This window comes from Populus trichocarpa, chromosome 14 (genome assembly GCF_000002775.5).
Source record: "Populus trichocarpa isolate Nisqually-1 chromosome 14, P.trichocarpa_v4.1, whole genome shotgun sequence".
Lineage (NCBI taxonomy): Eukaryota > Viridiplantae > Streptophyta > Magnoliopsida > Malpighiales > Salicaceae > Populus > Populus trichocarpa.
The window spans coordinates 6,520,014-6,534,407 of record NC_037298.2 but is presented as its reverse complement, the minus strand read 5'-3'; the positions used below and the strand labels follow the sequence as shown (position 1 = coordinate 6,534,407).

The 14,394-nt window shown below is 30.4% G+C and overlaps 1 protein-coding gene across 2 annotated transcripts; it reads left to right on the top strand.

Moving 5' to 3' along the window:
* The first annotated feature begins 4,758 nt into the window (after positions 1 to 4,758).
* Positions 4,759 to 6,944, top strand: LOC7486775 (cyclic pyranopterin monophosphate synthase, mitochondrial). Of its 2 annotated transcripts, none has more exons than XM_024584810.2 (3): positions 4,759 to 5,366; positions 5,625 to 5,790; positions 6,059 to 6,944. In XM_024584810.2, exons 2-3 carry the CDS (start codon positions 5,689 to 5,691, stop codon positions 6,701 to 6,703), a joined length of 747 nt encoding a protein of 248 aa, XP_024440578.1. In that variant the 5' UTR covers positions 4,759 to 5,366; positions 5,625 to 5,688; the 3' UTR covers positions 6,704 to 6,944. The 2 variants fall into 2 exon arrangements, with proteins under 2 accessions (XP_024440578.1, XP_002320869.3); XM_002320833.4 differs by having other exon boundaries at positions 4,761 to 5,366; positions 5,662 to 5,790.
* Positions 6,945 to 14,394: the final 7,450 nt, after the last annotated feature.

The window sequence follows — 14,394 nt, the reverse complement described above, 5'->3', positions numbered from 1 at the left end:
CATGAACCACTGGAAAGGGCACTGCTACATTGGGGTATTATTCATGGTACACCATTGCTTGTATTTCATGTTGACATAGCCAATTTAGATGCTAAAAACAAAGTAAAATCTTTGCGTGTCCTTGAGCTTGTTACGGACTTACGATGTTGCCTCTTCACTTTCATTTTGTCACAATCTCGGTTTGAAGGCTGCAGCTGCTGTTTGGTACATGTTTTTGATTTGTCCAATATGGAATTCTATTCAAGTTCTTATTTCTGCAAGATGCATTCTGAAACTGCTTATCTTAGCGAATATTCAAGTTACCTCTCGAATTGGCTTTTCGGATTCGAGCAGGACTAGTTGGGAACACAAGCAACCGGGATTTTCTTCTCATGCTTATAGAATGTTCGAGTTAGAGGGACTGAAAAATGGCGTTACCTCACTTGTGCTTTTGTCAGCTGTTTTTTGGGGGTGATTTGAGGATAAAAGTTTAATGTTGCGTAAAAAGAGAACGAAAAAGAGGTTTCACCGAGATTTGAACATGGTTATTCGATTCAGTTGAGGATAAACTAGTCCAACTTCTTCGGCTGATTAGAGGGTTCATGCTATTATGTCTACTGTCAATGGTTCAAGGTTTGAAATTCGAGGCTCATGCAAAAGCTATTTCTTTGAGGTAGGATGATATAAAGATCATCACGCATATTGTATCTGTCCAGAAAAATTAAATGCTCAAATTTAGTAATCTAGTTAACACTGGAATAAAGACAGTGGGTGGTAGTAAATCGCCTTTTAATCTCTATTGAGCAAGTTCTTAGACGTTTAAGCTCAAGCTTTCAGTTTTCAATCTTATATATAGATGCCGATAAACTATAATTTCTTCTCTAGAGTTTCATTAGCTTTCTTTTATTAAATACCCCAGGTAGAATCTTGCGAATATTAGCTTCCCTGGCGAAACAAAACAAGGCTGCTCATGGACCTTGTTGCCGCCCAGTGTTCAATCCTACTCTTCGTGGTTATTTGAAGTCACAGCATAAATCCATCAGGCTGCCTCCAGGCCCACCAAGATTGCCTGTATTCGGCAACCTTCTCCAGCTGGGTCAACAGCCTCATCAGGACGTAGCTTCTTTGTGTGATAAAAAAGAGGATCGAGTCCATTGCAAATCACCGTGCTGGCGAGGCCCAACAACTGGTCCAAGATGTCTGGGCCTGATCTCAAACAGAAAAGCCCGTGAGCTTGAGGGAAGTGCTTGGTGCATTTTCTATGAACAATGTGACTAGGATGTTGCTGAGTAAGCAATATTTCGGTGCAGAATCTGCAGGCCCACGAGAGGCCATGGAATTCATTCACGCATAACACGAGTTGTTTAGGCTTATATATCTTGGTTATTAATAGTTAGATGGCTTGAGCTACACTGTGATCCGGGTTATTTTTTTTAAATGTAAAAAAAATAATACTCATGTGATACCATTATTTTAAAAGAAATAAAAAAAAATCTAAGAGTTTTGAATTAAAAGAGGTTATGCATGTTGTCAAATCAGTGACCAAGAAATCAGACGAAACAAAAACACCATAAAGCCAGCTTCTGATGGCTACACTCACTCAATTAATTTAAAGAAAATAATTGATATTGATTTAGTGTCAAATTATAATAGCTGTAACGGTTCAAAATATTTTTTATTTATAAATATATTAAAATAAATTATTTTTATTTTTTAAAAATTATTTTTCACATTAGCACATCAAAACGATTAAAAATATAAAAAAAATTATTTTAAAAAAAATTAAAATTTTTAAAAATATAATTTTCGCCGCAATCCTGATTACTGTCCGCAGATAAATCGAGGTGTTTAAAACTGAAGCTTGTTTGATAAGACTAACAAGTAAATTCTAACCTAACCTTAAAACTCGTTTATGAATAGTCCTTAAGGTTGCTTTAGCCCAATTCATTTAGGCCCACTAACCTATTCAAATAGTGGCGTGGGCTAGACCTACGACTACGAGCTAATCTAATTATTTGTTTATATATTTCAAGTATTAGTCTATAATGTTATAAAAATAAGAACTTTTGCTTTGAAACATGTTAATTGCAAAGTAAAATATACTCTAAAAGCAAAATAATAATTATGAAATACAGACAGGCTTTGTTTTGTGTTTGTAACAAAATGTATTTTTTGGACAACTAGTTTCAGGACAGGTATATAAAAGAAAAAAAAACTTGTAAAACCACGGTTCCTTTTTTTTTTTTTTTTTCCTGACAGTGGAGCTGAGATAGTGAAAAACAATTCCAAAAAAAAATAATGATAAAATAGCCCCCCCTTCTTCTTTTTTTACTTCATCAATGTTATTTTCAGTTCCATTCAATTTATTTATTTAATTAATTTCTTTGTGAACTTCTTATTAAGGCATTCTTTGGCGTTTTTTAAAAATTAATTGTTTTTTTTTAAATTACTTTTTTATATTTTTTATTGTTTTAATGTGCTGAAATAAAAAATAATTTTTTTATAAAAAATATTATTTTGATACATTTTCAAGTAAAAAATATTTTAAAAAGCAATCATTATCATACTTTTAAACATTCTCTAAAAGCTATTGCAAGTTAAACAATGCAAAACAAACGCAATCTTTTTGGTTTAGCTTTTTGATCAAATTTTTTTTTTATTAAAAAAATCTAAAAATCATCTATGTTTTACTATGACACTAGACACGTTACATGGAAATCGTTTTTTTTTTTTTGTTATTTTTAAGTTTGCATAGAGATCCTTTTGTAATTTTAATAAATTAATTAATATTAAAAAAAGAATTGCTGACATGTGTTGCACGCATCAACGTGTGAGAGGTCATCTTGTTATCAGATCCCACCATCTAGGATGGCATTAGTAGTGACGCATCGTTCTCTTTCCAACGGTGTAATGCGTGCATGTGGTGGAGGCATGGTTAGTCTCGAGTATGCTTTTTTTTTTCCTCTTTATTTCCTCTCTTTTGGCCATGAAATCCGCACAAGCCCCTCTAAAAAGCAACTATGTCCTCCAGTTTGTATTCTAACAATTTTGACCATCATTCTTTTGATTGCTATTTGTTTTGCTTTTGATTTTTTTTTTAATTTAGATTTTTTTTTCAAATTCATCCACGAGAATTTGATTTGATTTGATTTTTGTATCTAATTTTGTAATCGTTCTTTTAATTGATCTTTTTTTTTTGTGTTTTAACATTTCCTTGATTTATTCTTTTTTCAATTTCATCCTTCGTTATTTTATTGAATTTATTTTTTATTCAAATTTGGTTCTCATTCTTTTGATTACTATTTTCTTATCCTTTTTTTTAAAATTTTATGCCTCAACATCTTATTTTATTTTTTATTTAATTTGAGTCCTCATTCTTTTAATTACTATATTTTTATTATTTTATTTTTTAATTTAGTCCCTAATGATTTTCTTTCATTTAGTTTTTATAATCCATATTGTTTGGATTTTAAATTGTTTTGTGATTGGAAATTTTACTTCGTTATTTTTTCATGCTTGTCTTTTTGCATGGTAAATCTTGTCTTATGATCCGACTCCAATTTAAGTTTTTTTTATCCTTTTATTAATTTTTTTCTCAAATTATCATTTAAAATCTTGGTTATTAGGCCTCGAACTTGATTATTTTTTGCACTTTCTTTTTTGTTAGGTTATTCTAATCTCATATTCCGAGTAACAAGTTAATTGAGTTGACTCAAGTTTTTTTTCTCAATGGTTTTTTTTAAAATTGGTTTTTTTTTTACAATTTCATTCTTTTGGCATTAGATTATTGGCTCTTTGAGCTTTGAGCTTTGTGTTTTTTTTTTTTTTTGTGGGGGTTATCCCTGGTTAGCTTTTTTTTGCAATGCGTTTTTTATTTAACTTCGGTCTTTTTTGCCAGGTTCTTCTCTTGTAAATCTTTTTTTTTTTATCTCGATCTCATATAGCCGGTGGCGGACTAGTTAAGTTAACCCAGGTTGACTTAGATATTTTTTCTCGATCTTTTTTTCTATAAAATTGATTTTTTTTTAGTCTCATCATTTGACATTAAATTATTGGTCATTGAGCTTTGTCATGTTTTTGTTTTTCTTTACGTGAGGTTATCTTGAGCACATGTTTATCAAGTTAACTCAAGTTAGCTTTAGTTTTTTTTAAAAATATTTTTTTATTAAACTTTGTTCTTTTTTGTTAGGTTCCTTTCTTAGAGTCTATTTTTTTAGAGTCTATTTTTTATTTCAATTTCATATCGCAGGTGGTTTGTTAGTTAAATTAACCCTAGTTAACTCGGGTTTTTTTCTTCGACATTATTTTTTTATTTAATCATTTAACATTAAGTTATTGAACCTTGAGTTTTGTAGTTTTTTTTTTTTACGCGGATTATCTCAATCTCATATCATGAGTCACAAATTATTAAAGTTAACCTAAATTGACTTATATTATCATTGTCTTTATTTTTTTTATACTAGAAAAAATTTAACCCGTCAATAATGTAGCACGGAGTATCTAGTTATGAAACTATATGCAATAGATATTAAACTTCCACTGAATCACCATCATCCCTTTGTAAATTATAATTTCTAAATATAATAAATATTTAAACATATATTATTATATTAATATTAATTCCTACTACATAAATAAAAGAAACATTGCTTACCCCCAAGCCCTAAAAATTATTTGTCTCCCCCAGACCCTAAAATAATTAAACTGTAGCCTGCTCCAACTTCCCCATCTAAATTAAAAACAAGGATTTGTATAATTATGGGTTTTTCATAGGGTTTTGATAGTAGTTGTGAGATGGAGTTAAAGATTTGCAAGATAAATCATAGTTTTGAAAGAAAAAATTAGTAACTTATCAAGCATCTGGAGAAGTGGAGAAATTTTGAAGTTTTTTTAGATGAATGTGGGATGTTAGTTGAATCTAGTTAGGGAAAGATATCCGTGAGGAAATGAGATTTTTAAAAGTAAATAGTAATAAAATAGTGTGTGTATTCAAATATTTAATATTTAGAAATTGTATTTCAGTGTATTTATTTATAATTTTCAGTACATTTTAATCAATATTTGTCGTGAATTTGATTTCTTGTTTCTGCTTAATTTATATATCAAGTTAGAGGGATCAAGAATGACTAATTAATGAAATTTGAAAGACTAATCGAATTCAATTTGACAATATTGAGACAAATTTAATAAAAGAATCAAAGTCCAAAGAACCCGCTAGCCAACTTCGGCCCTGAAATTTGGTCGAACTCGACAAAAGAAATAGAATCTTCATAGAATTACCAAAAGCAAGCTACAGTGCTCTCCTGACATCGAATCAAGATAGAGGTTGTTGTTCCACATCAACCTCAAGACACAACACATCCTGCGCAAACCATCGCTCTTCGAAGGTACGAAATACACCTAAATCCCCTTCCAACTCTGCTGGTCTTACAAAAGTTTTATGTTTGTCACCTGTTTGTACAAATGCCTGAACGATACCCTGGTTGCACAAATTTTCACGCAGCGTGCTTATTTGAGCTTTACGTGACTTTATACTTGAAAATATTGCATCAACTATGCTAATAACTCTGTTAGATATAGAATGAATTTTTCCTTCTTTTTCATTTTTATTTTGTTTCAAATAATTTTGATGATATTCTGACCAGGCAAAGTTTGAGTGTTTTTTCTGTTCCCTGGCAACAGTAGGGCAGAAATTGAGCTCTGTTTGTCATGTTTCTTCGGCGAGCTGCAGTGGCATTGCCCCACTCGAGAAGGTTCTTTAGTACTGACAAAACTTATGATATTTCTAGTGTCATTGAAGAAATGAATAAGGTAAAGGTTCTGTCACCATCTGTTTTGGGATTTAGTTAATCTGTCAGGTGTAAATCATCTGCTGTCCCAGTTGTTCAGGGTTATATCCCTCTGTAATGTTCTTGTAGTAGGCTGAGCACCTACCTTGTTCCTTTGATAATGAAAATCTTCAATCATCTAGAAAAACATAGTTAATGCATTTCGATATTAATCTCAGTCTCTCTCAAGAGAATTACTCATTACTTTTGCTACACAATCTTTCTTTCTTATACACCAATGCTTGTTTCAGGAAATGGAATCAGTCTTTGGTGAATGTCCTCCAAGTGAATTTGCTGGTTCTAGCAATCAAGCGGTTGGAGAATCCCGTTTAAAACCTCATGGACTCGCCAGTTCTAATAGTGAAAATTTTAGCAGGTCTCAAGAATCCCAATTTGCACATCAAAAAATGAATCATAACCCTGTTGGGCTAACCCACATTGGAAGTGCAGGAGAGGCCCAAATGGTGGATGTGTCTCCAAAAGAAAACACTCAGAGAATTGCTATTGCTAGTTGCAAAGTAATTCTTGGCAAGAAGGTGTTTGATATGGTCTTAGCCAACCAAATGGCCAAAGGCGATGTCCTTACCGTGGCCAAAATTGCTGGCATAAATGGAGCAAAGCATACTAGCAGCTTTATCCCATTATGCCACAATATCATGCTAACCCATGTTCGTGTTGATCTAGTGTTGAATCCGGATGATCACAGTGTCAAAATTGAAGGGGAAGCTGCTTCATCTGGGAAAACTGGGGTTGAGATGGAGGCAATGATGGCCGTGACGGTTGCTGGCCTAACTGTTTATGATATGTGCAAGGCCGCTTCTAAGGAAATTCAGATGACGGATGTGCGGCTTGAGCGTAAAACTGGTGGTAAGAGTGGGGACTGGTCCAGGGAGTAGTGGTATGTTTGATTGAAGAATGTACTGTTGGTATTGCCAAATGACATGAAGGTTATTGCATTAAAGTGTTCCTTTGTTTTTCAAGGAAGTTGATGATCAAATGAAATGTTTATCGTCAAAGATTAGTTTGATATTTTATATTTGATGTTAGAATTTGTAGTATAGTGCACCTTTTGTATGTCAATAAGCTGTTGCGCATGCCAAGGACAAGCTTTTTAATCATATTTGCCTTAATTCTACATATTAGGAAAAGGTAACTAGGGTAGCACCAAAGTGGGTTCTGGAAGAGAGTTTGGAAGTAATATTATCCTTTAAGCTCTTCTGTGTGAAGGGACTGCTTTCAATATTTAAAACTGCATCCTCGTGGTTCTAAACGCAACTTTACTTGTGCCATAGCCCCTCTTCTTGTTTTTACTGCTTGTTAATGGAAGGGTTTTGCTATCTATCTCAGCCTTACTTTCATAAAGAAGTTGAGCTACAATACATTGTCATTTACTATTAAGCAACTAGAAAAGGAGAGAGAAATTAATGAATGCCGAAAACTTGTATGATGCAGCTGACGAAAATTATAGATCTTAGAGCTGCAGTAGACAGCAAGGTACGTAGTTATGGTTGTCAATTAGCAGATCTGTATGCAGAACCAAACTTGAGTTCGGCAAACCTTCTCTGAATCTAAGAGGCTATAGAAGAATTGATAGTCAGTAACTAAGGTACTAGTTGGAGAATTATAACTCATGCAAAGATAAAAGGTGCAATTTGGCACATGCAGGTATCCTGATTTAATTAGTTATTACAAGTTTTTAATTTGTAAGGTCAAGTGTGAAAAGAAAAGAAGAAGAAGCACATGTGGTGGTTTGGCATCCCAGGCCTAGAAGATGGAATGAAGCCTGCTTTCTCAAGTAGGTTTGGCTGTTGGCATCCAACGTACCCCAGTTTCTTTCCTTCTACTTTTCTTTTACGCTTTTGGTAAGTTCTTGCCCCTGAAAGTGTTTATAGGCCTCAACTGCAATTTCTGCATAAGATACACTTATTGCTCGACTCAGCTTGCTATTATGTTAAGCCACCTTACAACGGAGCCCTTTCTCAGGCAGTGGGTTTTAGCCACCCTCTTGGATTCGAGCTTCCCTTGCCATCTCTTACGTCCTCGCTCCCTCCTTTTATTTTCCCCGGCCATCTTTTTTGTCCTCTCTCCCTTTTCATTCTCACCTATAGAAAGGGAAAGGATGTTATTGCAAGGTCCTTTTTTTTTGTTTGATTATCACCAAGTTTGACCTGGGTGGAGAGAGAGGGACATTTTGCACCAGTAGGCGAGCTTGTCTTTGCAACTGTATCACAGCTACCATACCTTAATTGCCATGGGCGCCGTGGCTATGGCTAAATAGAAGCCATAGCATTTTTCACTCCTCATTTACGTGGTATTCAACGAATTTAAGATTTTCGTAGATGAAGGGGTCGGCACTGAGAGGGGTGTTGGTTTGATTTATTTGTGAATATGCGCAATCACGTTACAAGAATATTTTGGACATGTAGATGCCCGGGACCTGGGTGCATGTTTTGTGCACACAACTAGCCTGACATCTCCAGACAGCACCATTTTATTTTTTTTGTCGTTAGCCGTTTGTGCATCTAGTACGGATATCCCCATAATTCTTTCATTTACATTCATCTAGGACCATGTTCACATACATGTCCTATCATCAAAATAACTCATCAAGTTCTAGTTCTTAAAAGTTATGGATTAAAGGTGGAAAAGTGAAATACAGAGGATATGGCTCAACTAGTAAAATTTTAAATTTATTTTTTAAAAATAACTAGTTTGAGTTTTACAAATCTCAGGGTCATTAGAAACTTATTTGGTCATTAATTTCAGGATCTGTAGGATTAGTCAAGATACACCCAAACTGACCCGCACACTGACACTAATAAAAAAAAAAAGTTGGAAAAGTGTCTGCTTGCGTCCCTAAAACATGCTCTGTATGGCATGACCCAGTATTGCCACGCTAGATACTCTTAAATGGTGAGTGCACCTGATATTTGTGAAAGGGCCAAAAAAGGAAGACAAGCTAGCGGATTAGAAGATAAGAATAAAGGGAAAGGAAAGCTAGACAGGGGAAGAACACAAATACAAGAAGCTCCAGTTCCATGAAAAACGTGAACACATGAAAGTCTCGCCAGTACTGTCTTGTATGCTTTTGGTTACCTCTATATTATATCAATGAGAACATGGGAATGTCACTCTTGTATGAATTCGACAAAAGTGGGGATTGGTTGGGTCAAGTGGGCATGTTTTGCGTTACTGGATCTGTTTCCCACGTTAATTAGTTTTGATCTATTAATAGATTTACGGAAAAAGGATATATTTTCGCAATTAAATATTCAAAAAGAAGAGTAAATGAAAGAACTTTCTAAAAAAATTACAAATGAATAATGCTAACCTTATAAAAAATTAAATCCACTCAATATTATTATAAAATTATCGCCATTTAAAAAATGTTAAATACACCACAAAAAATCACAGAGAAAATATATTAATTAAAACATAAACTTAAAAATTATATAAAAAAAGACATATAAAAAATATATTAATTAAAAAAATCAAAAGAAAAATAGAAAATAGAAACAAACGAGGTTGGGCGTTGCTGGGCTTAATAATTCAAGCCAAGCACTAGACCCATCAAGAAATGGTCCGCGCGTAGGTTTTTTTTAGGTTAATGGGCCCAAATTTCTTTTCAAAAAATAGACGACACATCATCTAAATTCCCAGATTTCAGTCATTATGGTGTTAAAATAAAACAGGGTTCATTTTGTTTTCATCCCAAAACACTCTAAGAACCTTGTTAAATCAATTCATGGCCTCAAAAAAACACAAAAAAGCCTCAAAATCTAAAATTAACCTGAAGCCAAAAATATTCTCGAGCTCAGACTTGTTTTTTAGGTACTTTTTTTAACTCCTCTCATCATATAAAACTATTTGACATAAAAATTGACCATTTTAGTGGTCAGAATCGTCGTCAACAATAACTTTCTCTTTCTACATCAGAACCCAATGAGTCCTTCTCTCTCCTCCCACCAAAAAAGATTGCAAAACAAGGAAAATCAATTTTGATACCAAAAATAATTTTTTAAAAATTAAAGGGACCGATTACCTGAGAATCAAAAAAACAGGGAACAAAAATAAACGTTTAAGACATGCTTCAAAGTCACCACCTATTTCACATGTTTTTTCATTTCAGTCATTTATCTTTCAATCCAACGCTTTCTCCCAAGAAAATATACAATTGAGTATTAATTTAAACTCAAAAGAGCTAAATCATGCAAAATAAAAATTCCAGGACTAAATTGAGCTAAATACTTTGATTCACAATGATCTGTGAAATGATAAATAGTAATCGCGCTATAATAAAAAAAGAAGCTTTTTTAGTATATAGTTAATGTTGAAGAAATAAACATGATAAAATAAATGTGATTGTTGTTGATTCTTGTAGAATAAGTTGCTAATGATTTTTTGTTATATGCTGACGTGATTAAAAGAATAATTGGTAAATTTAAATTTTGTGACTGAGCAATGAGTTATTATTAATAAAGTTAAAAAATTGCTAGTATTGTTTAGATTTTGTTTTGTGATTTTAATTTTAAGATGATGAATGATAGTATTGAATGTTTGATATTATTAATTATAATTTTGGATTATTATGAGTTGATAAAATTAAAATTAAAAAATATATCATAAAAAAATATGAGGCATTAACAATATCTAAATGGTGTGGGGGAATCACTGTTCCCCCACACCTAAATCACTGTGGATTACAACAGTAATCCACAATGATTCTTCTCCCCTCCTTTTTTTTTTTTTGCTAACTTTTCCCTTTTCTTTTTTTCAAAATTACTTTTTTTTTCAACTTTTCTAATTTTTCTTTTTTTTTTATTTTTTTTTTGTTTTTTTCAAAATTATTTTTGTTGATTTTACTTTTTAAATATTGACCTGGTTAAAATTTTTGCTTTGTAATTTTTTTCTTTAAAATACTGTGGATTGCTGCGATGTTTTTCCACATAGTTTTTCTATTTTATTTCTTTATTTTTCAAAATTATATTTGTCAATTTTTTTTTAATATGGAGCTGATTGAGAATTTAGTTTTGTAATTTTTTTTCTTTAAAACATTGTTGATTACTACAGTGTTTCTCCGCATAGTTTTTTTTTATGATTTTCTTCAAAATTATCTATTTTTATTTTATTTTTTAATATTGAGCTGGTTAAAAATTACAGTTACAATATGTGAGGAAAGCACTGTAACTTTCCTTGAAAATTACTGTTGATTGCTACAGTGTTTTTTCCCACATGGTTTTTTTTTTCTGTTTTTGTTATGTTTTTTCCTAAAATTATCTTTGTCAATTTTATTTTTTAAATATTAAGCTGGTTAAGAATTGCAATTATAAGTAAATACAAGTTTTTCCTCACAAAACACTATGGATTGATACAGTTTTTCCTCACATGGTTTTTTTCCAGTTTCTTTTGTGTTTTCTTTTTTTGTAATATTTTTTTCCAAAATTATCTTCGTCGATTTTTTTTTTAATATTGAGTTGGTTAGAATTTAACTTTATAATAAAGCTTAATCATGTGGGGAAAGCATTGTACCTTTGCTCATAAAACATTGTGGATTGCTACAGTGTCTCTCCGCATGGTTTTTTTTTGTTATAATTTTTTTCAAATTATCTCTTTCAATTTTATTTTTTTAATATTGAATTGTTTGTGAATTACAATTACAAGTCATTACAAATAAGGCTAAATCATGTGGGGAAACACTGTAGCTTTCATCACAAAACACTGTGAATTGCTACAGTGTTTCCAACATGATTTTTTTTTCCTTTTTTTGGTGTTTTTTTTGTTTTTTTTTTCTAAAATTGTCTGTGTCGATTTTTTTTAAAATATTGAGCTGATTAAGAATTTAGCTTTGTTATTTTTTTTCTTTAAAACACTGTGAATTGTTGCAGTGTTTTCCCATGTGATTTTTTTATGATTTTTTTCAAAATTATCTTTGTCGATTTTTTTTTTGAATATTGAGTTGGTTAAGAATTATAATTACAATAAAGCTAAATCATATGAGGAAAGTATTGTAGTTTTTCTCACAAAACATTGTGGATTGCTACAATATTTCTCTAAATGGTTTTTTAGTTTATTTTATTGGGAAAAGCGCTATAGTTTTCCTCACAAAACATTATCAATTGCTACAACGTTTTTTCTCATGGGTTTTTTTCCTTCCAAAATTATCTTTGTTGGTTTTTTTTTTAATATTAAGTTGGTAGAGAATTTAGCTTTGTAATTTTTTTTACTTTTTATTAACTGAAAAGCTAAATCATGTGGTGAAAGCACCGTATCTTTCCTCACAAAACACTGTAGATTGCTACAAATCATTTTGTTCAGTCTCTAAGTTTTTGATCACCAACACAACTTTTTTTTCCGTCATGAAATATTTGCTCCATAACACCTTTAATTTCTATTACTTATCTAGCGCTGGTTCACAATTATAACACTATCAAGTGCATTTGTTTTATAAGCCTGCGGCAGCGCGCGGACATGTCATCTCGTTGTTGATTATATTGAAGTTTTTGACAATCTTGCTGCTGCCATCTCTGTCTCTGAAAGGATCGGCCATTGCATGTTATGGAAAACAAGATTGCAATTATTGTGCGGTGAGGTTGTGTTATTAGTTATTTTTTTTAGTGTATTTTGTTTAGAAATATATTAAAAAAATATTTTTAAAAAATATTGTTTTTTATATTAATATATTAAAACTATTTAAAAACTATATATATTGTATATATAATTATTTATTTTTTAAAAAAACTCAAATTTTAGTTCATCCCCATTTGAAATATATATATATATATATATATATATATATATATATATATATATATATATATATATATATATATATCATTCCCGTGAAAGTAAAGGTTATTAAGGCTCTGATATCAAGTCAAAAAATCAATTCAGTCTAAAAACTTAAATTGTTAGGTGAGGTCCCGATATATAATTTATATTATTTTCTAAAAAATAGTTCGTTCATGCCGCCTGTCACACCAAAATAGAAACCTATCCTGGAATAAATTTATCTTTAATAGTTTTAAAATGAATTTTTGTGCTATCAGAATATGAAGTACAAGAAGTTCCGAACTCATTTAATGTTTGCCTGTTATTGTAATAGTTTTTAATGTTGTGATTTTAAAAATAATTTTTTAAAAAATTATAAATTATAGTTTTTTTAAAGAAAAGAGAGAGTTTTAGTACAAAAACTTTTGATTTAATTTAAGGTGTATTTAGTATTATGATAGCTTTTATTATTATTATGATTTGAAAATACATTTAAAATATTCAAGGTTTCAAGAGAGAGTTTTAGTGAAACTAGTGTAAAACTTTGGAGTATATTAATTAACTTATGCTTTCAAAACCATTATTAGGACAAAACATAATTTCAACCATACCTCAATATAATAGACCTTGTTTGTTTTGATGGCTTATATCATGCTTTTTAAAAACTTGAATTTTTTTTTTAATTTTTTTTAATGTTTTTTTATTTTGATGTGATGATATTAAAAATAATTTTTTTAAAAAATAAAATTAATTATTTTAATATATTTATAAATAATAAACACTCCGTGTAAATTTACCATTAACCTAGGCCTCGTTTATTTCACGGAAAATGGTTTCTTGGAAACTACTTTCTAAACTTTCATGTGTTTGTTGATCATTAGAAAAGTTGTTCAACAAAAAACACTTTCTAGTAAAAGAAAAATTTGGTTTGGTTTTAGGAAAGTGTTTTTCTTTTATTTTGGACAAAAAACAATTTTCAGAAGTTATGAAAAAATTAGAAATGTCATTTGATCCTCAAACTTTTGATTGCTATATATTTTTTTTGTTATTTGCTTTTCTCTTATCATTTTCTTAATTGAAATTTTTTATCTATCAAATTTGATCATTTTTGTTTTTAATGTTATTAATTTATTTGAAATAATTTATAAAATTATAATTTTTTTTAATGTTATCGTCTTTCAATTTTTTTATCTATTAGATTTGATATGTATTATTTTAATTGTTATTTATTTTATTTAAGATAATTTATAAAATTATATATTTTTTTAATTTTATTTTGATTCAACCTTTTAATATGTAAAATTTGTTACTCATTGTTTTAATAAACTTGAAATAAAAAATAACAATTTATTTTTAACTTATTTTTCATGATATAACCAAATACTAGAAAATATTTTTTAATTTATTTTCTATAATACTATCCTACATTAAAAATTAATTTATTTTTTAAAAATAAAATTTTAAAAACAATTATTTTTCAAGAAATAAACAGGTAGAAACAATAACTTTGCTTAAAAACGTAGTGGGCGCGGCCACGCGAGGCGGCGGGAGGATGACTACAGTTCACCGCCAAGTCACAAGGGGTGACCTCAATTCTCGAGTATCATAAGATATTATCCTATCTGTCTAGCAATAACCACCGTTAATCGTAGCCCAACTTTCACCCGACAAAAGCAAACTAACTTTCGGATATTTCACCGTTAAATTTATGTTTCAATTAATATTATTTATTTGTATTTTATAATTTTTTATTTAACTTTTTCTGTATAATTTTTTAAAAAATTATATTTAATTTTTAAATTAAGTTAGACCGTAGAAA

Coding starts and splice junctions, on each gene's coding strand:
- LOC7486775 (XM_024584810.2), top strand. CDS start 5,689: ATGTTTCTTCGGCGAGCTGCAGTGGCATTGCCCCACTCGAGAAGGTTC. Junction 5,791..6,058: donor TCATTGAAGAAATGAATAAG/GTAAAGGTTCTG, acceptor TGCTTGTTTCAG/GAAATGGAATCAGTCTTTGG.